Raw genomic sequence first — 25,934 nt, forward strand, 5'->3', positions numbered from 1 at the left:
ACATAATTGAGGTGAGGGTGAGGGTGTGCACCAATGTCAAACCTACCCTAGAGTCTTACAGGGATGTACTGAAGGAAGAGATGAAACAGATGCATGAACAAGAGGCTCAATGCAAGTTGGACATTGACAAAGATCTTGTGGAGAAAGCTGCACCTGAAGTACAGAATAGACTCGACATGAAGAATAACATATGGTCATTGGTGTGCCTGAGCATATTACCAGGAATGCTAATATTGGTCTTAGGTCAGAGAAAATTAAGCATGACAAAATTATCATTCATGAAATTTGTGAAGTGGCTGGAGTGGAGATATCTGACGATGATATGATGGGGATTAAAAGAATTAAGAAGTATAATGGAGAGCCCAACAAGGATGACAGAAATAGCAACCTCAAGAAGGGAAGACCAACTGAGGTAACCAAGAGAGAAGGACTGAAGTACAGAGTGATGAAAAATGCCTACATATTAAAGGACACAAATAGCAAACACTGGGAAATAGTAAGGAATGTTACTGTCTCTCATGATATGAACAAAGAGGAAAGAAACAAGGATACAGAGCTGAGAGAAGAAGCAAGACTAAGGAATGCAAGTCAGAGAGAGAGAGAAAACTTCCATGTGGTGACGGGTGACCCGTGGGACAGGCACCTGGTGAGACGGAGAAGGCGGCACAGAGAGGAAGATGTAATGAGATCCAGCAGTGAGGTTAGGGCCAGGCATCCCAACACTATGGAGGAAGGCACAGAGATAAAGGACACAGGCGATGTGGAAATGAGGAACCCAGTATAGGACATGGGCAAAGCAGGAGCGAGGAACACGATACAGAACAAGAGGAACTTGATAATACAGGAAGGAAAGCGCCACCAAGTGGAGGGAGGCCAGATCAATATATGTAAATCTCAAACCTCTGAAAATAGTGTAAATAAATTTAATGTTATGTTCAGCAATGTGGATGTGCTTACTCCAGATAAACTAAGGGAACTGAAAATAAGAGTACAGGATAATGGAGAGAAGCCTTGTATCAAAGCACTGCAAGAAATTAAACCTAAGAATTTCAGATTTAATATATTATCATTGAAATATAGTATTGATGAGTATAAAATAATTGAAAAAATATTACTAATGAAAGAAAGTAGAGGCCTGCTAATTTATGTATGTAAAGATGTAAACTTTAATGCTATAACTTTGGAACAAAAATACTGCGAGTATCTGTGTGCAGAGGTTAAAGGAACGACTGAAACCATATTAATTACATCCATATATAGAAGTCCAAGTGTTGAACCAGAGAGAATGAAAAACTACTGAAATTAGTGAAAGAAATAAACAATAAACAAATAGTATACAAGATAATTTTATGGGATTTCAATGTACCAAACATTAACTGGATAAACTACACCACAACAGGAGAATGAAACAGTATAGAGTACAAGTTTGATGAGATAGTGAGAGACAGCATCTTGACACAACACATTAAAGACATCACAAGGTATAGAGAGGAGGCAAGAGGAAGTGTTATAGACCTAGTATTTACCAGTGAGGAAGAAACAGTTAGAGCAATTAGAATAGAAAGTCCCACTGGGTAAAGTGATCATGCCTGCATTACTTCCACCTGTGATGCAGAAGTTCAAGACAGGACTTGTAAAACCAAAAGATACATGTAAGAGAGAGCAGCCTATGACCTGATGAGATGTAAACTGGACATAAATTGGAAGGAGTACTTAGGTGAGGAAGACATAGAGGACACGTGGTCAAAGTTTAGAATTAGAGTGGATGAAGCAATAAAAGAATGTGTACCAGTAAAGGAAGTCTGGACATCCAAGGAAACGAACTAACAAGGAATTACTGATGAACCAAAAAACTGTGGTCAAGAATCAAAAGAAAAAAGGGTCTTAAGCAAGACTCAAACAACTGACGAAGTGTGAAGAAAACAACGGTAGAGAACTTCAGGAAGTGGATAGGGAGTATAGGCAAATAAATAAACAAGTGAGAAATTAAACAAGAAAAGCAATAAGAAACAAAGAACGTACTATTGCAAGTCATGTGAAGGAAAACCCTGAGGTATTTTGGAAGCATGTCCAAGATAAATCAACTAAGAAATCAGGCATACCAGATCTCTACATAAATGGTGATAACACAGTTATGACTAACACAGTTAAGGAAAAGGCCAACATACTGGCTGACTATTTCAGTGAGTTTTTACAGATGAACCAACAGGGGACTTGCCAACCCTCCCAATCAAGCAAGTCCCAGCACTGATAAACACAGAGTTTATAGTAGAAGAAATAAGAAAGCTAATAAAGAAATTGAAACAAAACAAATCACTGGGACCAGGCAGACTACATCCACAAATCATAAAGGAGGCAGAACAGATTATAAAACCCATGAAAATTATTTTTGACAAGTCATTTACTGACAGAAGACTTCCAACAGACTGAAAAGTAGGACATATAACTGCAATTTTTAAACAAGGTAAGGGTAATGATCCTGGGAATTACAGACCAGTAAGCCTGACAAGTGTAATGGGCAAACTGATGGAGTCACTTATCAGAGAGAGAGTAATTATGGATCACACAAAGTCAAATCAACTCTACAGCAAGAAAGTTTGGATTTCTGCCAGGCACTCAACAATTTTGCAATAGGTGACTGCACTCAGGCACTGGAAAGGGGTGGTGCTGTGGATGTGATCTATTGTGACTTAATGAAGGCCTTCAACAAAGTTCTGCATTGGAGTTTACTGGAAAAAAATCAAGAGCTACATCAGAGGGAAGTACTGGAGGTGGATGGACACATTCCTGGCTGGTAGGAGAGAAAGTGTGATTGTGAATGGCTATCAGTCTGATTGGCATGATGTGAAGAGTGGAGTTCCTCAGGGTTAAATGCTGGGGCCACTATTATTTGTTATATATATATAGTTATATAGTTATATATATATATATATATATATATATATATATATATATATATATATATATATATATATATATATATATATATATATATATATCAATGATTTACCTTAAGTTATTGGAAATGGGAGCAAGGTGAACCTATACACAGATGACACCGAAGTGTACAGGAATATCAGGAGTCAAATAGATAAAGAACTTCTTCAAGAGGACATAATCTGTACGAGAAATTGGTCTAAGAAGTGGTTCTTGTCATTTCATACACAGAAATGTAAGTATATGTGGACTGGAAAGTGTGACACAGGAAATGAAGGATGCTACATGGAAGTGCCAATGCAGGAAGTCACCTCGGAGAAAGATGCTGGAGCTGTGATAGACGGCAAACTAGGCTTCTCTGAATGCCTGGCACAGAACATAAATAAAGCAAATGGTATTATGGGGATTTTAAAGCTGAGCTTTACAGATAGCATGCATCTTTTGTTTGTCTGTGTGAGGAAGGCACACTTCTGGCATCTTGTCTTAGATGGCAATGTACATTCTGGCTTTCGTCAATAAAGCCAAATGCTGCATGCCTACCCTTTGATTTACCCTGACACACTGATCTGCAAGTTCAACAAGTGGTAGCAGAGTGTAGTTGTGGCAGGAGTAAGAAAATTTAGTGCCAATCAAGAAGAAAAAGACAAAGTTAAGATGGGTGACTGTGGCAGAAGGCTCCAGTGCCAAGTTTTGGCAGAGACAAGAGTTATAACTGCTGGAAACGAGTTGAACACATGGAAGCTTGTCACTAATGTTGGAAAGAAGAAAAAAAACATCTAGTTACAGTCACCCTATCATTCCCAGAAGGAAGTGAGGTGAGGAGCAAGATTTTTGAGGAAGTGGACATTGACAAGCTGGGAAGTGACAATAGAGTCAGTGTTTTGCTGCAACATTTGGACAAGTGGTACAAGAAGGATGAGATGTCAGCGACATACTCGTATGAAGCATGGACAAAGTCTGACATCCATCAAGGCCAATTATAAGTGTGAATATGGCAAAGGAGTACAACAAAACTGTTGCAGTAGACCTGAAAGAGTATAAGAAAGGAGAAATATATTTTCTGCATATGGTGGACATGACGACAAGGTTCTCAAAGTCATGTGTGGCAAAAAGTAAAGAATCCAAGAAGATAGTGAAGAAAATAATGGAGACATGGTTGGGAACTGGTCTGGGAGCCCCTGTGAAGTTTTTGTGTGACAATGGTGGTGAGTTTGCCAACACTACATTCTTAGAAATGTGTGAGAACATGAACATTCAAGTGATGCACACAGCAACACATTCCTCCTTAGTAATGACCTATATGAGCACAATTATGCAGTCAGTGATGAAATGGTGACAAAAATAGTGACAGAGCAGCCAGAATTGTGAAGTGGCTCTAGCATGGGCAGCCAATGCAAAAAATTGTCTTCAAGTGGTAGGAGGCTTCAGCCCATATCAACTTGTGTTTGGAAGGAATCCTAGCTTGCCATGTACCTTGAGTGATCAAATTCTTGCACTGGAAGGTACAACTTCTAGTGAGATGGTTGCTAAACATCTCAATGCTAGCCACTCAGCAAGGAAAGCCTTCACTGCTGCTGAAACATCTGAGAAAATACAATGAGCACTTAGACATAAAGTAAAAGCAACTTGTAGAACATTTGAAAATGGAGAACAAGTCTATTTTAAGAGAGAAGAGCAAAAGGAATGGAAAGGACCAACTAAAGTTATTGGTCAAGATGGGAAAACTAATTCTGAAATATGGTTCAAATATTTCTAAGAGCCCATGAAACACATATTCAAGAGAAGCCATACAATTTGAGAAGAGACACTAAAGAAGGAAAATCTGCACTACTTGACATGCCAAAGCATCAGAGTGAAAAAGAAGACAAAGGAGAAAAGTTAGGAGCAAGAGAAATGAAAGAGAGCCAGTTATAAATCCAGTGAAAAATGTTGTAGAAAATGAAAGCTGTGATGAAATGGAGGGAGAAGAAAACATGTCTCAGGACAGTGATGTAGTCAAAAGTATTCCAAAGATTGGACAGAGAGTAAGCTTCCTGCAAAAGGAGCCAGATAAACGGCAGACAGTCACTGTTCATAATCGTGCTGAAAAATTATAGGAAAATACAGGAATATTAAGCACTTATATCGACACATACCAGCCCTTTACTGGGACAAAGACAAAGAAAAGTGGGTGCCAGTACTGAAAGAAGATGAAATGCTGGAACTGCAGAATATCAGTGAAACAGTAATGACTTGTGAAAATACCAAAAATCTTGAACTTGAAAAAGCAAAAGATGAACTGAAAAGCTGGAAGAATTCTGGAGTATATAAGGAAGTTCCAAAAATGGATCAAAAAGCAGTGTCAGATAGTAACAGAAAAGGGAAGAAGTAATAGAATTAAGAAAATTAAAGCATAGCTAGTTGCTGGAGGATTTGAGAAAAAGAAGAAATTCAGTCTGACTCTCCCATTGTTAGCAAGGAAGTTTTGAGGTCTTTCATTGCTATACTGTCTTCAAAGAAGTGGGCAGCGAATTCCATTGATATCAAGACTGCATTCCTATAGAGTGAACAGTTTGAGTGTGAAGTGTATCTTATTCCCCCTGTTGAGGCAGGTTGTAATAGCAGTGTACAGTGGAAACTGGAAAAATGTGTACACAGACTTAATGATGCAGCAAGGAAATGGTATCTTACAGTCAAGACTTTCCTTTTTGTTGGCACCATGAAGGAAAATTATGTGGTATGTTTTTTATGCATGTAGATGATTTCTTGTGGGTAGGAACAAAGAGATTTGAAAATGCTGTCAGTGCTCAAATCGGAAACAATTTTCAAGTTAGAGAGCAGTGGTACTATTTTCAGATATATTGGTCTAGCTATTGTGCAGAATGAACATGGTATCACTCCTTGTTAAAATGAATATTGTAAATCTCTTGAGTGTATAAATGTAAGTGCTGCAAGAGGACTGAACAAAAATGTGGAGTGTAATGATGAGGAAGAGGAAAGTCTAAGAAGTCTAGTAGGTCAACTAGCGGTTATGTATTAATTCAAAACCTGACATACATGATGTTCTGGAGCTTAGCTGTAAAGTGGGCAATCCTAAAGTTGTAGATCTGATTGAAGCAAACAAGTGTCTGAGGAAAGCCTGTACTTTTTAGAGTTCAATGTACTTCCCAGACCAGGGTGATATCTCTTCAGTATAAGTTAGTTGTATTCAGTGATGCTTCCTTTGCTAATCTTCATGATGGATTTAGTAGCACTGGGGGCTCTGTTATTTTTTTCATGGGTGAAAATAGAAATTGTTGTCCTTTGTACTGGAAGGCAAAGAAAATAAGAACTGTGAGTAGCACTGGGGGCTGTTATTTTTTTCATGGGTGAAAATAGAAATTGTTGTCCTTTGTACTGGAAGGCAAAGAAAATAAGAAGAACTGTGAAAAGCATCTTTGCTGCTGAAACACTATCAGCTGTAGAAGCGGTGGATATGGCCTACTACCTGGGAAGAATGCTGTCTCAGATATTGTATGGTAATGAAAGCAAGCTGCCTGTGGAACTCTATGTTGACAACCATTCACTTTAGGATAATATGTACTAAGTTGAAAATGTTTCAGAAGAGATCAAGAATTGACATAGCTGTTCTCAAAGAAATGGCTCAAAAAGGCGAGTTAAAATATTTTTTGAGTTGATTCAAAAGCACAGTTGGCTGATGTACTGACAAAGAAAGGAGAAATCCTTAGAGAACTGCTAGGTTTTTTTTTTTAAATGGATCCTTGAAATTGTAAACAAATACCAGTCAACTGGACTGGTTGTGAATGAGATGGTAGGAACACTTATTTCCTGTGGATTTTTTTTCGTTGTTCATGCAAGAGAGTTTTTTGAGTTCTGTTTAAGAGGAAAGCATGTTAATAATGTTTAACTTGTGCATGAGCTGTGCTTTACCAATGGTGTGCATCTTTTGTTTGTTTATTATGTGAGGAGAGCACACACTTCTGGCGTCTTAGCTGGATGTGTAGATTTTGGCTTTTGTCAATAAGGCCAAATGCTGCGCACCTGCCCTTTGATTTACCCTGCCACACTGGTCTATGAGTTCAGCAATGACTATTGCCACCACCTCCAGCACAACCATAACCCAAAGTACAGAGCTGGATGGGCAGGCCTGATAGCCTGCCCATCCATATATATATATATATATATATATATATATATATATATATATATATATATATATATATATATATATATATATATATATATATATATATATATATATATATATATATATATATATATATATATATATATATATATATTACATATATATATATATATATATATATATATATATATATATATATATATATATATATATATATATATATATATATATATATATATATATATATATATATATATATATATATATATATATATATATATATATATATATATATATATATATATATATATATATATATATATATATATATATATATATATATATATATATATATATATATATATATATATATATATATATATATATATATATATATATATATATATATATATATATATATATATATATATATATATATATATATATATATATATATATATATATATATATATATATATATATATATATATATATATATATATATATATATATATATATATATATATATATATATATATATATATATATATATATATATATATATATATATATATATATATATATATATATATATATATATATATATATATATATATATATATATATATATATATATATATATATATATATATATATATATATATATATATATATATATATATATATATATATATATATATATATATATATATATATATATATGCATCCAAACACTATATTCTACAGCTTACAAGATGCAGTTTTTTCCTAAAAATACCCTGTAAAATACTTGGGTGTCTTTTAAGAGGAATGTTGTATTGTAAGGCAATGCCCAAGATCAAGTGAGCTTGGACAGTCACCTAATTGGCTTGACTGAGGATTTGACTTGACATGGATTTGTATGTTGAGTGGAACCCCCCCCCCCCAGACATGTGAAGCATACTCCATACATGGATGGATAAGGCCCCTGTACAGAGTTAGCAGCTGGGGGGTTTGAGAAAAACTGGCTGAGACATCTCAGAATACCTAACTTCATAGAAGCTGTTTTAGCTAGAGATGAGATGTGAAGTTTCCAGTTCAGATTATAAGTAAAGGACAGACCGAGGATGCTCAGTATAGAAGAGGGGGACAGTTGAGTGTCATTAAAGAAGAGGCTGTGTCGAGTTGATAGATGGAGGAATTGAGTTTTTGAGGAATTGAACAAAACCAAATTTGCTTTGCTCCGATCAGAAATTTTAATCAGAAGTCAAGCGTTCTGTGCCTTCCCCACGTGAAATATTTACTTCCTGAATGGTTGGACGTCTATGAATAGACGTGGAAAAGTGCAGGGTGGTATCATCAGCGTAGGAGTGGATAGGACAAGAAGTTTTTTTTAGAAGGTAATTGATGAATAATAAGAAGAGAGTGGGTGACAGGACAGAACCCTGAGGAACACTGTTAATAGATTTAGGAGAACAGTGACCGTCTACCACAGCAGCAATAGAATGGTCAGAAAGGAAACTTGAGATGAAGTTAGAGAGAAGGATAGAAGCCACAGGAGGGTAGTTTGGAAATCAAAGCTTTGTGCCAGACTCTATCAAAAGCTTTTGATATATCCAAGGCACCAGCAAAAGTTTCACCAAAATCTCTAAAAGAGGATGACCAAGTATCAGTAAGGAAAGCCAGATCACCAGTAAAGCAGCCTTGACGGAACTCATACTGGCGATCTGATAGAAGGTTGTGAAGTGATATGTTTAAGAATTTTCCGGTTGATGATATATTAAAAAACTTTAGATAAGCAGGAAATTAAAGCAATAGGACAGTAGTTTGAGGGATTAGAAAGGTCACCCTTTTTAGAAACAGGCTGAATGTAGGCAAACTTCCAGCAAGAAGGAAAGGTACATGTTGACAGACAGAGCTGAAAGAGTTTAACTACGCAAGGTGCAAGCATGGAGGCACAGTTTCGGAGAACAATAGGAGGGACCCCATCAGGTCCATAAGCCTTCCGAGATCTTAAGTCAGTGAGGGCATCGAAAAACATCATTGTGAAGAATTTTAATAGGTAGCATGAAGTAGTCAGAGAGTGGAGGAGAGGGAGGAACAAGCCCTGAATCGTCCAAGCTAGAGTTTTTAGCAAAGGCTTGAGCGAAGAGTTCAGCTTTACAGATAGATGTGATAGCAGTGGTGCCATCTGGTTGAAATAAAGGAGGGAAAGAAGAAGCAAAGTTATTGGAGATATTTTTGGCTAGATGCCAGAAATCACAAGGGGAGTTAGATCTTGAAAGATTTTGACACTTTCTGTTAATGAATTAGTTTTTGGGTAGTTGGAGAACAGACTTGGCATGGTTCCAGGCAGAAATATAAAGTGCATGAGATTCTGGTGATGGAAGGCTTAAGTACCTTTTGTGGGCCAACTCTCTATCATGTATAGCACGGGAACAAGCTGTGTTAAACCAAGGTTTGGAAGGTTTAGGTCGAGAAAAAGAGTGAGGAATGTACGCCTCCATGCCAGACACTATCACCTGTGTTATGCACTCAGCACATGAAGATGGTTTTCTGACACAGAAGCAGTAGTCATTCCAAGGAAAATCAGGAAAATAACTCCTCAGGTCCCCCCCAAATAGCAGAGGCAAAATGTCAGTGGCACCTTCACTTAGGGGTATCCTGAGGGGGGATTGGAGCGATAGGACAAGATACAGATATGGGATTGTGATCAGAGGAGCCCAATGGAGAAGCGAGGGTGACAGCATAAACAGGATTAGAAGTCAGGAAAAGGTCAAGAATGTTGGGCGTATCTCCAAGATGGTCAGAAATACAAGTAGGGTGTTGCACCAATTGCTTTAGGTCGTGGAGGATAGCAAACTTGAAGGCTAGTTCACCAGGATGGTCAGTGAAGGGAGAGGAAAACCAAAGCTGGTGATGAACATTGAAGTCTCCAAGAAAGGAGATCTCTGCAAAAGGGAAGTCAGAATGTACTCCACTTTGGAAGTTAAGTAGTCAAAGAATTTCTTAGTCAGAGAAGTTAGGTGAGAGGTATACAGCACAGATAAATTTAGTTTGAGTGACTGTAGTTGTAGCCAGATGGTGGAAAACTTGGAAGATTTAAGAGCATGGGCATGAGAGCAAGTTAAGCCACTGCGCACATAAACGCAACATCCAGCTTTGGACTGAAAATGAGGATAGAGAAAGTAGGAGGGAACAGAAAAGGGGCTACTGTCAGTTGCCTCAGACACCTGAGTTTCAGTGAGGAAAAGAAGATGAAGTTTAGAAGAGGAGAGGTGATGTTCCACAGATTGAAAATTAGACCTTAGACTACGAATGTTGCAGAAGTTAATGAAGAAAAAGTTGAGGGGAGTGTCAAGACACTTAGGGTTGTTATCAGAAGGGCAGTCCGACCTGGGGATATTTGTGGTCCCCTCCCCAGATGGGGACTCCGAGGCTGGTGTAGGAGTCACCGTGATAATTTTGAATTTTTGAGTGAAGGGTGTGTGTGTGTTATTAGATGCTTGTAGTTTTGTGTGGAGGAAGAGAGTTGTCTTTAGATGGCAGGCTGTGACTGCCTCCTTGTGTTGTGAGCCACAAAGGGAAATGTTCAGTGAGGTCACAGCTGGGTTTAATGACAAGTTCACAGTGCCCCCTAATCCAGGGCTTTAGACCTCACTGAGAGTAATTATCATTTTGGCAGGTGCCTACTGCCTTCTTTACCTCCAGACTTTATCAGTAAAGGGAAAGAAAGAGTGAGGAAGGTGGAGAGAATAATGATGACAGCTTGTAGAAAGTCCTGTGCAATGAGGCCACAAGAGGGTAAAGAGGCAAGTTCAGAAGAGCAGTCAGCATGAAAACTGGTAAATGATAGAAAGAAATGCAACACTGGAGTGAATAAGAGACTGAAGAGAGTTAACCAGAAAAGGAATATCAATGAGATGAAAACCTTTAGATTCTATCCTGTTATGACCTGTGTGAGTGAGTGGAACCCTTCTCCCTATGTGAAAGACACTCTACACAAGAGGAAATAAGGTAACTCTATGGAATAAGCTGTTGTTATATCACCCATTTGTTATACAATCCAGCTTCACCAGGAAAAACGGCAATGAAAAACAGCTCACTCCTCCTCTTCCATAATTATTTTCAGTCTAGCCAAACAGAAAATGGGTCACCTTGACAAAGGTACATTAAAAAATGCGAGTACTCCATGGCTACTCCTACACCAGCCTCGGAGTCCCCATCTTGAGAGGGGGCCAAAAATGTCCCCAGGTCAGATGCTCTTCTTGTATCGACCTAGTCTCTTGATGTCACCCTTAATTTTTTCTTCATTAACTTCTGTAACATTTGCAGCCTTAGATCTACAGTAATCCCTCACCACAGTGCGGTTCACCTATTACGCCCTCAGTACACCGCAGATTTTTCAGGCTAATATATGTAAATTTATATTGTGGGTTTCTGCAGCCGACAGATATTTATATTCTTTTAGATTTTGATTATTTCTCTGGTAAAATATGCATTTTCTAGCCTAAAAATTAATAATTTAATAAAAAAAATACACTACAGTATTATACTGTATAACACAATTAAAATATATTAAAAGAAAAGTATTGTACTATATAACATATTAACTGAAATACATTACAAGAAAATACATAATGTATTGTAGATGAGTAAACAAAGAATTGCACATACCGTGTGGAAAATGAAACTCAAGAAACATGGGGGTGACCTACTTTCTGTTGTGTGGTGATGTTTTGCATTTGTGTGTAAAATTGTTTATTTATTTCAAGCTCCACGATGTCGCCCAAACATTCAGCACCTTCTAAAGCCTCTGGCAGCGAACCCAAGTGCAACAGAAAGCTATAGCAGAGCAGATGAGACTCCTCAATATGCTTAAGGAAGGAAGAAGGTAAGCAGATGTAGGCCGCCATTACAGAATCAATGAATCTACTGTTTGCTAAAATAAAGAAGGATGAAAAATATATAGTACAGTACTATTTGTAGTTCACAGATTTTCACCCATTACGGGGTATTTTGGAATGTATCAACCATGATAGTCAAGGAATTACTGTAATTTTCAATCTGTAGAACACCATCTCTCCCCCATTAAACCTCTTCTTTTCCTCACTGAAATACAGGTGTCTGGGGTAAATGACACTAACCTCTTTTCTGTTCCTTCCCACTTTCTCTATCCTCATTTTCAATCCAAAGCTTTATGTTGCATCTATGTGCCTCTGGCATTTTGTCTCTGCTAACTGTAAGGAACTGAGGAGTTATTATCCTGATTTTCCTTAGAATGACTACTGCTTCCGTGTCAGAGACCTGTCTCTATGGGCTGAGCACATAACAGAGATGACAGTGTCTGGCATGGAGGCATACATTCCTCACTCTTTCTCCCTCCTGTTGTTCTCCGAAACTATGCCTCCGTGCTTGCACCTTGCATAGTTACTCTCTTCCAACTCTGTCTATTAACATCTATCTTTCCTTCTTGCTGGAAGTTTGCCTACATTCAACTTGTTCCTAAAAAGGGTGATCATTTTAATCCCTCAAACTATCATCCTATTGCTTTAATTTCCAGCCTCTCTAAGGTTTTTGAATCTATCCTCAACAGGAAGATTCTTAAACATCTATCACTTCACAAGCTTCTATCTGATTGCCAGTATGGGTTAAAACAAGACCACTCTACTGGTGATCTTTTGGCTTCCCTTACTGAGTCTTGGTCATCCTCTTTTAGGGATTTTGGTGAAACTTTTGCTGTGGCCTTAGACATACAAGAACCTAAGAACATAAGAAATAAGGAAACCTGTAAGAAGCGACCAGGCTTACACGTGGCAGTCCCTGTATGAAATATACCTACCTATTTCCACCTATCATCCCCATCCATAAACTCATGTAAGCTTCTCTTAAAGCTCCCTAATGTCTTAACACTAATAACATAATTACCGAGTCCATTCCACTCATCTACCATTCTATTTGAGAACCAATTTCTTCCTATCTCTTTCTTAAATCTAAAATTTTCAAGCTTGAATCCGTCATTTCTTGTTCTATCCTGGTTGCTGATCCTAAGAATTTTGCTTATATCCCTCCTTGTTATAACCCTTATACCACTTAAAGACTTCAATCAGGTCCCCGCCTAACCTACGTCTCTCTAAAGAATGTAAATTTAACAGCTTCAATCTCGCCTCTTAAGGAATACTCCTCATCCCCTGTATCCTTTTAGTCATTCTCCTTTGTACTGATTCAAATAGACCTATATCTTTCCCATAATGTGGGGACCAGAACTGCAGTGTAGTCTAGATGAGATCTGACCAGCGCCAAATATAACTTTAATATTACTTCGGGCCTTCTACTTCGGACCTTCCACTTTTAACACTCTTAAAAATTAATCCTAATACCCTATTTGCCCTGTTTATGGCCTATATGCATTGCTTTCCTAGACGGAGTTCTGAGCTAACTATAACTCCTAAATCTTTTTCATACTGTGAACTTACCAGAGTTTCATTGTTTATTGTGTACCTACTGTGTGGGTTTCCTCTACCTATGCTAAGTACTTTGCATTTCTTGATATTAAACTGCATTTGCCATCTGTCTATCCATTCATTCATCCTATCTAAATCTGCCTGCAAGGCGATGGCATCCGATTCTGACCTAATTAATCTACCCATCTTTGCATCATCTGCAAATTTACTAACATCACTTCCAAGTTAATTCCACTATCCAAGTTATTGATATATATTAAAAACAACGATGACCCTAATACACATCCCTGTGGCACCCCACTAATTACATTACCATTCTTTGTCACCCATCGCTTAGCCATGACCTTATCCAACCTAACACCTTCCCACCTATCCCAAGTGGCCTAACCGTTCTCAGGAGCCTCTGATGGGGTACCTTGTCAAATGTTTTACTTAAGTCCATATATAAGATGTCATAACTATCAATATTATCTACTGCCTTGTACACTTTACTGTAAAACTTTAACAAGTTCGTCAGGCAAGACTTCCCCTTTGTGAAGCTATGCTGTGACTAATTTATCAAGTTATGTTTGTCTAAATGCTCCCTAATGTTCCTTGCTATTATTAACTCCATTATTTTACCTACAACTGAAGTTAAGCTGACAGGTCTATAATTAGACACTGAACTTTTATCTCCATTCTTAAAGATGGGTACTATATTAACATTACTGGTACCTCACCTGACTCAAGTGATTCCTAAAGACAGAAACTAACAGCTTGCTAATAACCTCTTTGCATTCCTTAAATACTCTGGGATATATTTCATCTGGTCCTGGTGTCTTGAAATTTTTTTTGCCTATATATCTCCTGTTCTACTCTCTCCTTAGTTATGGAAATAAGTCAGCTTCTCATTCTCATCTGCTGTAAACATCTGTTCACTGTTTATTATATCCTGCATGTTTTCCTGGGTCATTCAGAATTTTATTAATCACCACCCCAGAACTAACCAACTCCCCATCTGCTCCCTTTAATGGACCTATAATATCTATTCTTCATCCTGTATACCTGATAAAATCCCTTGGGGTTTGTCTTCATCTGGCTGACTACCTTTAATTCATAACTGCCCCTAGCTTTCCTTGTTAACCTCCTGACTGTTCTAAGTAATTCATTATATTGTAGCCTTAAAACCTCTTCACCTGCCCTTAGTCTCTTATATATACTTCTCTTCTGTCTGTCTGGCTGGCTGGCTACCTTTAATTCATAACTGCCCTTAGCTTTCCTCGTTAACCTCCTGACTGTTCTAAGTAATTCATTATATTGTGGCCTTAAAACCTCTTTACCTGCCCTTATATATACTTCTCTTCTGCCCTATATAGTGTTTTAACCAAACAGTCATCCATTTAGGGTAATTTTTCTTTGATCTTATTGCTCTATACAGAATGTTTGCTAACTGTCCTGTATGTAATTTATCTACAAAATATTCATACAACTCATCTACATTTACTTCACCTAATCCTCTCATCTCAGCCCTTTCTGTCCTCTCCACTTCCTCATCTATTTGCCTCAATCTCACATCTTCCGTCTCAGCATGACCTGACCCTCCAACATACACCTATTTCCCCTTCTCTTTCCTCCACCCCTTCTGGACACTTCTTCCCTCCTCTTGCCCTACACCCTCACACCTAACCTAACCTCTCTCATCCTGCTCTATCTCTCTCAACTCTGTCCCAGACCTGACCTCACCCTGCATTCGTTGCCAGTCAACTTTTTGGAGGTACCTTTATAATTCCTCAAAATCTGCTCTCCTAAAGTCAGGTATTTTACTAGTGTTTTTGCTTCTAAAAGTTTCTTCCTATTTTAATTTGTACCTAATTTCCCAATGATCACTGTTACCTTGCTGTCCTCCAGCCTCTACTTGTGTGACTGCTTCCTCACTGTTAGTAAGAATTAAATCTAGAATATTGTTCCCCCTTGTGGGTTCTACAACTAACTGTTTTAAAAAAATGATCCTGAATTACCTTGAGAAATTCCTCTGCTTCCTTGTTACCCACCATCAGGCTCTAGATATTCCTAAAAATTAAAATCTACTACACATATCTGACTGTATCTTCCTGCTTGCTCTATTTATCTCCTGCCATAGTGAGGTGTTAATTTCCTTTGTACTGTTCAGTGGCCTGTTCACTACTCCCAGTAATACTGACTGTAATCCTTCCTTAATATCTACCCATATTGACTCTGTTTTGCTATCTGTTTTAATTCTACTGTTAATACAACATTGTAATGTGTCCCTAACATATAATGCAATGCCTCCCCCTCTCCTGTTTTCCCAGTCTTAATAGAATAGTGTATAACGATCTACCTTAACCCCTGGATTAAATACTTTTCCTGACATACCTAACTCAGGAGGAGGAGGCAGTAGACACCTGCCGAAACGATAATTACTCCCAGTGAGGTCTAAAGCACTGTTCAGGGGGTGCTGTGAACTTATCATTAAACCAGCTGTGACCTCACTGAACGTTTCCCTTTGTGTCTCACAACACAAGGGGGCAGTCACAGCCTGCCCTCTAAAGACAACTCTCTTCCTCCACACAAAACTACAAGCACCTAATAACACACACACCCTTCACTCAAAAATTTTAAAATCATCAAGGCGACTCCTACACCAGCCTCAGAGTCCCCATCTGGGGAGGGGACCATAAATGTCCCCAGATCGGACTGCCTTTCTGTCGACGACCCTAAGTGTCTTGACACCCCCCTCAACTTTTTTTTCATTAACTTCTGCAACATTCGCAGTCTAAGATCTAATTTTCAATCTGTAGAACACCACCTCTCCTCTTCTAAACCTCTTCTTCTTTTCCTCACTGAAACTCAGGTGTCTGAGGCAACTGACAGTAGCCCATTTTCTGTTCCCCCCTACTTTTTCTATCCTCATTTTCGATCCAAAGCCGGATGCTGCGTTTATGTGCGCAATGACTTAACCTGCTCTCGTGCCCATGCTCTTGAATCTTCTGAGTTTTCCACCATCTGGCTATGACTACAGAGTCACTCTCATACTAAATTTATCTGTGCTGTATACCTCTCACCTAACTCCTCTGACTATAAGAAATTCTTTGACTACTTAACTTCCAAAGTGGAGCACATTCTGACCCTCTTCCCTTTTGCAGAGATCTCCATTCTTGGAGACTTCAATGTTCACCACCAGCTTTGGCTTTCCTCTCCCTTCACTGACCATCCTGGTGAACTTGCCTACAACATTGCTATCCTCCATGACCTAGAGCAACTGGTGCAACACCCTACTCGTATTCCTGACCGTCTTGGAGATACGCTCAACATTCTTGACCTTTTCCTGACATCTAATCCTTCTGCTTATGCTGTCACCCTTTCTTCTCCGTTGGGCTCCTCCAATCACAATCTCATATCTTTATCTTGTCCTATTACTCCAATCCCTCCTCAGCATCCCCCTAAGCGAAGGTGCCTCTGGCGTTTTGCCACTGCTAGTTGGGGGGACCTGAGGAGGTATTTTGCTAATTTTCCTTGGAATGACTACTGCTTCCGTGTCAGAGACCCGTCTTTGTGTGCTGAGCGCATAACAGAGGTGATAGTGTCTGGCATGGAGGCATACATTCCTCACTCTTTTTCTCGTCCTAAACCTTCTAAACCTTGGTTTAACACAGCTTGTTCTCATGCTATACATGATAGAGAGGTGGCCCACAAAAGGTACTTAAGCCTTCCATCACCAGAATCTCATGCACTTTATATTTCTGCCCGGAACCATGCCAAGTCTGTTCTCCAACTAGCCAAAACTCCTTCATTAACAGAAATGTCAAAACCTTTCAAGATCTAACTCCCCTCGTGATTTCTGGCATCTAGCCAAAAATATCTCCAATAACTTTGCTTCTTCTTTCCCTCCTCTATTTCAACCAGATGGCACCACTGCTATCACATCTATTTCTAAGGCTGAACTCTTTGCTCAAACCTTTGCTAAAAACTCTACCTTGGACAATTCTGGGCTTGTTCCTCCCTCTCCTCCACCCTCTGACTACTTCATGCCACCTATTAAAATTCTTCGCAATGATGTTTTCCATGCCCTCGCTGGCCTAAACCCTCGGAAGGCTTATGAACCTGATGGGGTCCCTCCTATTGTTCTCCGAAACTGTGCCTCCGTGCTTGCACCTTGCCTAGTCAAACTCTTTCAGCTGTGTCTGTCAACATCTACCTTTCCTTCTTGCTGGAAGTTTGCCTACATTCAACCTGTTCCTAAAAAGGGTGACCGTTCTAATCCCTCAAACTACCGTCCTATTGCTTTAATTTCCTGCCTATCTAAAGTTTTTGAATCTATCCTCAACAGAAAGATTCTTAAACATCTATCACTTCACAACCTTCTATCTGATCGCCAGTATGGGTTCCGTCAAGGCCGCTCTTCTGGTGATCTTCTGGCTTTCCTTACTGAGTCTTGGTCATCCTCTTTTAGAGATTTTGGTGAAACTTTTGCTGTTGCCTTGGACATATCAAAAGCTTTTGATAGAGTCTGGCACAAAGCTTTGATTTCCAAACTACCCTCCTACGGTTTCTATCCTTCTCTCTGCAACTTCATCTCGTTTCCTTTCTGACCGTTCTATTGCTGCTGTGGTAGACGGTCACTGTTCTCCTAAATCTATTAACAGTGGTGTTCCTCAGCGTTCTGTCCTGTCACCCACTCTCTTCTTATTATTCATTAATGATCTTCTAAACCAAACTTCTTGTCCTATCCACTCCTACGCTGATGATACCACCCTGCACTTTTCACGTCTTTTCATAGACGTCCAACCCTTCAGGAGGTAAACATATCATGCAGGGAAGCCGCAGAACGCCCGACTTCTGATCTTTCTAAAATTTCTGATTGGGACAGAGCAAACTTGGTATTGTTCAATGCCTCAAAAACTCAATTCCTCCATCTATCAACTCGACACAACCTTCCAGACAACTATCCCCTCTTCTTCAATGACACTCAACTGTCCCCCTCTTCTACACTGAACATCCTCGGTCTGTCCTTTACTTGTAATCTGAACTGGAAACTTCACATCTCATCTCTAGCTAAAAGAGCTTCTATGAAGTTAGGTGTTCTGAGACGTCTCCGCCAGTTTTTCTCACCCCCCCCCGGCTGCTAACTCTGTACAAGGGCCTTATCCGTCCATGTATGGAGTATGCTTCACATGTCTGGGGGGGTTCCACTCATACTGCTCTTCCAGACAGGGTGGAATCAAAAGCTTTTCGTCTCATCAACTCTCCTCTAACTGACTGTCTTCAGCCTCTCTCTCACCGCCGCAATGTTGCATATCTAGCTGTCTTCTACCACTATTTTCATGCTAACTGCTCTTCTGATCTTGCTAACTGCATGCCTCCCCTCCTTCCGCGGCCTCGCTGCACAAGACTTTCTTCTTTCTCTCACCCCTATTCTGTCCACCTCTCTAATGCAAGAGTTAACCAGTATTCTCAATCATTCATCCCTTTCTCTGGTAAACTCTGGAACTCCCTGCCTGCTTCTGTATTTCCACCTTCCTATGACTTGAATTCCTTCAAGAGGGAGGTTTCAAGACACTTATCCATCAATTTTTGACCACTGCTTTGACCCTTTTATGGGACTGGCATTTCAGTGGGCATTTTTTTTATTAGATTTTTTTTGCCCTTGGCCAGTGTCCTTCCTACATGAAAAAAAAAAAAAAAAGTTTCTGTTAAAGCAATGATATCAAGGTTCTCTACACATGCTATTTCTCTAAGCAAGTCTATTTTATTCAAAATACTTCTACAATTTGTGTAGTAAACACTTAAGCTATTTCTCACCTTCCCTGAGCTAGTTATCTTTCCAGATTTAACTAATTTATCCTTCGTTTTGACCTCACAACCCCTTTTGATAGAGTATGGGAAAAAGCTTTAATTTCCAAACTACCCTCCTACGGCTTCTAACCTTCTCTTTGTAACTTCATCTCAAGTTTCCTTTCTGACCATTCTATTGCTGCTCTGGTATACAGTCATTGGTCTTCTCCTAAATCTATTAGCACCTTCAACACAATGACGCCTATGTAGGCATCATGAAGCACCAGTAGAATATACGAGTAGGTAGACACCTACTCGTAGGTGTAGGTATGACACCTACACCTACGTAGGTGTCATAATTACATTGTGTTTTAGTTGTTGTTGAGTGATCCCGTACTGTGCCTTGGCTCTTAGCTACAGACTCCATATATTGTCCTTGACGTTCTATTGTTACTCCCACCATCCCTGTTCCCACCAATCACGTAAATGAGGTGCACCATGCCCCACCCTCTATCCAGTATGAGGAAATCTCATTGGCAGACCCTTACATCATAGTTTTCTCCCCTATGGTCCTTCCCTTATCTTCCATATCCCCCTATCCTTCTCTTGATCCCAAACCCCTCGGCTTTTGACTCTGTTTAGGAACTGGTACCTCAATAGGCCTTTTATTTTTATTATAATGTTGTTGCCCTTGGCCAGTGCCCCTCATAGAGAGAGAGAGAGAGAGAGAGAGAGAGAGAGAGAGAGAGAGAGAGAGAGAGAGAGAGAGAGAGAGAGAGAGAGAGAGAGAGAGAGAGAGAGAGAGAGAGAGAATCACTCACTCATTCCATTTATGCACAACTTAAGCAAACTTATTTGTTACAATGCATTAATATTCTTCCCAATGCACCAAGTACAACCCATCCAACATGTGAATAACTTCACACTATGGATGTACCCTATATTTCATTCAACGTAAGCAAATGTACAGGGGAGAACTAGCAAAGATGAAACAAAACACCCAACAACTTAGAAACTGTTTTTGGCAATAAAAGATATGAAATTTCTAGTTCAGAGGTTTGATGAAGGGCAGACCAAGAATATTTTGGGTAGAGGAAGAAAGTTGTCTGGAAGATTATGTTGAGTGGATAGGGGAAGAAATGAGTCTTGAGCCAATGAACAAAACAAAGTCTGTTCTGCTCCATTATGAAATTAAAGATTTACAGAAAAATTACAGAAAAAAAAAAGAGTATGTGTGAAAAGGTGTTAAGAGATAACAAGTGCTTTTTCAAGCAAGAAGGGAATGTTTGGAAACGGAGGGAAAGTCTCTTCTGCTGTAAACACCCCATCCTGGAGGGAGCAAGGTTTTGGAGACAGATAAATGGAAAATAGATATAGAAGAAACTACAGCATGCATAAGCCATGGAGAGGAAGGCCTGAGATCAGACTCCAGGTGAGACACTCAGCAAAGCAGATAACAGCAGCAGCAGGGAGCAGACACTGACACTCAGAGCAGTAGATGCCTGCTTCCCTCTTTGATACAAGTTACTGAGTTTCTATTTTTTACCCTCTTCCCACAACTATGAAAGATGCCTCCCTCCCCTTAGTGCCTTGGGCTTACCGTCCAGTGGCAGGGAGGCTGCTGTGGCATTCAGCAAGGAGCTCTTCCAGCGGTGGTAGTGCACCAGACCAATGTAGCCATCAGAAAGGGCCTTGAAGCGCTTGTCTGTCCTTGTCTCAATCCCCTGTGCTGGAGGCTGCCTCTGGTTCTGGATGTCCTCTATCATCTGTGCATTGGAGTGTTACTCTTTCATATTATATTAGTCATGTAATCTCTTTACACCAGCAACTTGCAAGTCAATACTTCTGTTTGTATGTCTTAAAAAGGCCTGACATGTACTAACCTGCAATAGTCCATCAGCATCTCTGTCTGTTGCTTCTGCAAGATCTTGTGATAAAATGTCATGAAACACTGATGTCTCTAACTTCATACCATGAAGAATGGACCTGAATTTTTTTCTGTCATCCACAGACAGACTTGGGACATTTCTGGTGATGACGTCCGTCACCTGTAAGCAAGGGATTGATGTGAGAGGAATACAAATAACATCATTCTTTCCTTAAATATACAAGACTTCAATAGCCAGGGTGTGGAAGACTATAGTTTGTGCTATTGTTGCTATATACAGAATAACAAACTGTATTGTGGGTACTGCTCTTATCACTGCTCCTATTGGTGTATGCTAGGGCTCCCCAACTTCCTGTTTCTTGTTTGTTTTATATGTAAATTACCTAATCAGATTGATAAATCACCCATGGGGAGGGTTATATGTGTCTGTCCTCATGGACATCATCATCTCGTCAATTTCTAAACGTTCTATTATTAAAAAATTTTAAATTCTAAGCAGGTTTTGAAGTACCCATGAAATGAAGATTAACATAGTTAAAACTCAGTTTTTTTGTAGTGAATGGTGACAATGATGATAAGCAGCCAGTTATGGTGGACAATGTAGCAGTTGTATCCTGTGTATATCTAGATAGTCCACTGTGTATGTCTAGGTAGTCCATTCACAGCTGATGGGTCTGCTTCCACGGCAATTAAGATTCATGCAGAAAACAAAATGTGTAATACTCTAAAATTTGTTACTTTTGTTAACAAGAAAAATGATGCTCCTTTCTATGTCAAAATAAGGCATTTCAAGCTGCTCTCATGGCAACCTTGCTTTATGGCTGAGTCATGTCTAAGAGACTTAAAACCAATACCTGTGGTGTGTCAAACAGGTGTTAAGGGTGAGGAAGCCCACCTGTAATGACCTTTGTTTATTATAATTAGGATTACCCACATTACATGCGATGGTCATCAGTAAACGGCATAGATTCTTTTCACTCATGTGGAGCAAAATATCATACCTTAAGGGTGTTCCATTAGCCCACACCATACGCACCATCTTAAGTTATAATTACCACGTTGCTCATCTCCTAAGGGACTTACTGCACAATGATATTAGTGAAGTACAAATTGTTCTTGACAACCATAGACAAAAGTGTTAAACTCTCATTCATTGAGATTTCAACTTTACTGTACCTTAAATCCTAATACAAATGAAAAAGAATATAAAAGAGGCACATCATGTATCCTGGGCCAGAACATGAGTGAGCAGCCACTTCTTTGCTGTGGAAGGTGGTGGAATAGGTGTGGGAGGGCCATTTGCCTTTGGACTAGTGCCTGTGTGAATGTGGAGAAATCCAATCTGAAAGGCACGTCATCGAACAGTGTTCAAAATCAGCTGTGCTCAGGCAACAATATGGGATCACCACAATGGAAACTTTACTTGCTAAAAGGGATGATTATGAGATGAGTGGTCTTATTTATAGTATTCTTTCTTTGTATGTTTAGATTATAATGAACTGTTACTGTTCTGTGTATAACTTAAAGTACATATATTATGTTGGACCATATAACTGATGTATACGATAATCCCTCAACTATCATGGGTGTTACATTCCAAAACCCCATCACAGGCGAAAATCTGCGAAGTAAGAACAGTACTGTACTTGCATTTTTTTCATTATTTTTATAATTTGTATATATATTTCATTTTTATTATTATTATTATTATAGATTTAAGTTTTTATAAACTCTCCATTATATTTCTTTTCCTTCTTGATGTAGGGAACACTAGATTCATTGATGCTGTAATGGTGGCCTACATTTGCATATCTTCTCCCTTCTTTAAGCATGTCAAGGATTCTCACCTTCTCTGCTATAGTAAGCATCTTCCTGTGACACTTGGGTTCACTGCCAAAGCCTTGGAAGGTACAGAATGTTTGGACATCGTAGGGCTTGAAACAAGATCACACAACAGAAACTAGCCACACCCTACACCTCCTGAGTTTCGTTTTCCATACAGTATGTGCAATTCTTTGTTTACTCTTCTACGATACACTACATATTTTCTTTTAATATATTTTAATTAATGAGTTATATAGCCCAGTACTGTACTGTATTTTTATATTCATTTACTAATTCAAAAATTTTTTGGTCTAGAAAATGCTTATTTCATCAGAGAAATAATTAAAACCTCAAAAATATAAATACCTATCGGCTGCAGAAACCCATGATATAAATTTGCACATATTAGCCAGAAAAATCCAGAATGTACTGAAGGCGAGATAGGTGAGCCCATGATAGTTGATGGAATACTGTGTTAAGTTGCAATTTATGATACATCGATACATCCCTACAATAAAACCTCTGTATCACCTCTGTTATGCGCTCAGCACACAAGGATGGGTTTTTGGCACAGAAGCGGTAGTCATTCCAAGGAGAATCAGAAAAATAACTCCTCAGGCTTACTAACGATTTATAAAATATAAAGAACCTATGAATCATTATTTCAACTACAGTGTTGTGTAATAACTACCCTAAAGAATAAATAATGTAAGAAAATAAGGTGACTGCAAAAGGTCACTAGACTAATACAAGAAAAGGCATGAGTTATATATCCACACACTTCAGTTAAGACAGCTTGTGCCACCCTGAAAGAGAGGAATACACACAAGTACATCCACAACAGAGAATCTACAGGTAAAACAGGACACACACCCGCAACAGGAACTCCAGGGGAAGATGTGGTGCTGTGTGGGTGATGACACACGGCAGGAACCTGAAGGCATTGTCCCACCGGTGCTCGCGGATGGCAGTGTGAAGCAGCTCCAGTGACCACCTGAAGTCATTGCTGTTGGTGAATTGTGAGGGCTGGACATAATTATGGTCAGCCACATCATCATCAGACTCAAAAAGGTCTGATCCACAATCTTCTCTCACCTGTAAGAGGTTCAGAATGTTACCCAGAGTAGGACCACAGAAAACCACACCACCTCTTGAAGTTGCCTGTATTCACTCCTTGACATCATGGATATAGCAGGGCACAATAACAAAAAGACTTATCACAATCACCAATAAATCGATAACGATGACCTTATCAGTGATAACCAGTAATTGATAAATGGTGAAAAATTTATCGCCCATTGAGGTGATAAAAGATAAATTGATAAAACCAAAATTTAACAATTGATGCAAGATGCCTCAACTGAAAATAACAGTAATACAAAACAAAGAAATACCTAGAATGAACAGAAATCTAGTTACTTTACATGTTCAGTGTGGCTGCCAGTGCAGATTGTTGTGACCCATTCCTGCATCAGATTTTAAGTTCCTTGTGTTAGACTATGACTTGGAAACAAACCAACCCCCAGCATTAGATGCAATTTGCATTAACTTCTTTGGTACAGCTAGTCAAAACACATGCCACACGTCATATCTGGGATTTCCACGCACGTGGCAAGCTTTAAGACTCCACCACTGATATTCACAAAACTAAACATAATTATAACATACTATGTATAAGAATAATAACATACTATTTAACCAATGATTCCATTGTGCCTTACACAGCAAGAGAGAGAGAGAGAGAGAGAGAGAGAGAGAGAGAGAGAGAGAGAGAGAGAGAGAGAGAGAGAGAGAGAGAGAGAGAGAGAGAGAGAGAGAGAGAGATGGCCAACTTGCATGTGTGAAGAAGTTGTCATCTGCTAAATTATACTATAATATTTTGGCAATGAGTGAAATAATAACAAATAGAAATATGTACCAGTATTATAATAATAGTACAAAAGCAAAACACGACTGTTGCCAAACATTTTGCTTTGTCACACTCTTTCCCACCACCCATCCCACCACTTTTCTTGTGAATGCTTGTGAGGAGGAAGGGAGAGAAAAGAGCAAGATACTACATAATGGAGGGTGAAGGGGAGATAACAGAGATATAGGGAGGAGCTGGTTGAAAAAGAAATATATAAAAAATGTTCATCATTATTTATACAATGATATTCATCATTATTTATACAATATTTATACAATATTCATACAATGAAACAGAGATGTACTGTTGGTGCAAGACTGAAATAGTTTCACATGAAACACACACACACACACACACACACACACACACACACACACACACACACACACACACACACACACACACTCAAATGACCATGACGCAGTATGCTTGTCTCTCACATATGTTATCAGAGATGAAATAATGCGTATACTGTGTCATCATGTCAAAGAGGTTAAAACATTACATGTTAGTGATGACCCCACTGCTGTGAATTGGGACTAGTTTCAACTTTTCTTAGGCATTTGTGCTTCTTTAAAGCTTTTGCACATGCAGACACAAAATATATAAAGCGAAGCATCTCATTGATTAAAAACTTGAAAATTGTTCAAACAGTGTAATGCTGATAGATATATATGGAACTATGAGAAGCACTGTGGGAAAGATGACAGATGGCAACATTTAGGTGCTATAGACACAACAACTGTCAGAGTGATGACACCTCTGCTTGATGTGAGTATGACATTGTACAGTGACAATTTATATACTTCAGAGGACTTGTTGTCACAAAAGACACATCTTTGTGGCACAGGTCATTCTTCTTGGGCAGGACTTTCAAATAAGGTTGCAAAAGGACAAATAAATAAAGGGGAAATAATCTAAATGCAAAATGATAAAAGGGTCAAAGTGTTTCATTGAAAAGATAAGAGGAGTGTTATCACATTGTCCTCTACCCCAGAATATAATGACATGTTAATACCAACTAGTAAAACATCA

General features: G+C 38.8%; 1 protein-coding gene across 4 annotated transcripts in view; it reads right to left on the reverse strand.

Annotated features, from left to right (window-relative positions):
- The window catches only part of LOC135091606 (uncharacterized), a 47,435-nt gene that overhangs the window by 2,342 nt on the left and 19,159 nt on the right, over positions 1–25,934 (reverse strand). For all 4 annotated transcript variants that reach the window (XM_063989366.1, XM_063989363.1, XM_063989365.1 and 1 more), the window contains 3 exons: positions 23,864–24,085; positions 21,162–21,326; positions 20,879–21,044 (listed from right to left, as the gene is read on the reverse strand). In XM_063989366.1, the coding sequence (XP_063845436.1) occupies positions 20,879–21,044; positions 21,162–21,326; positions 23,864–24,085 (553 nt within the window). The remainder of the gene's footprint in view (positions 1–20,878; positions 21,045–21,161; positions 21,327–23,863; positions 24,086–25,934) is intronic.

This window comes from Scylla paramamosain, chromosome 38, assembly GCF_035594125.1.
Source record: "Scylla paramamosain isolate STU-SP2022 chromosome 38, ASM3559412v1, whole genome shotgun sequence".
Classification (NCBI taxonomy): Eukaryota; Metazoa; Arthropoda; class Malacostraca; order Decapoda; family Portunidae; genus Scylla; species Scylla paramamosain.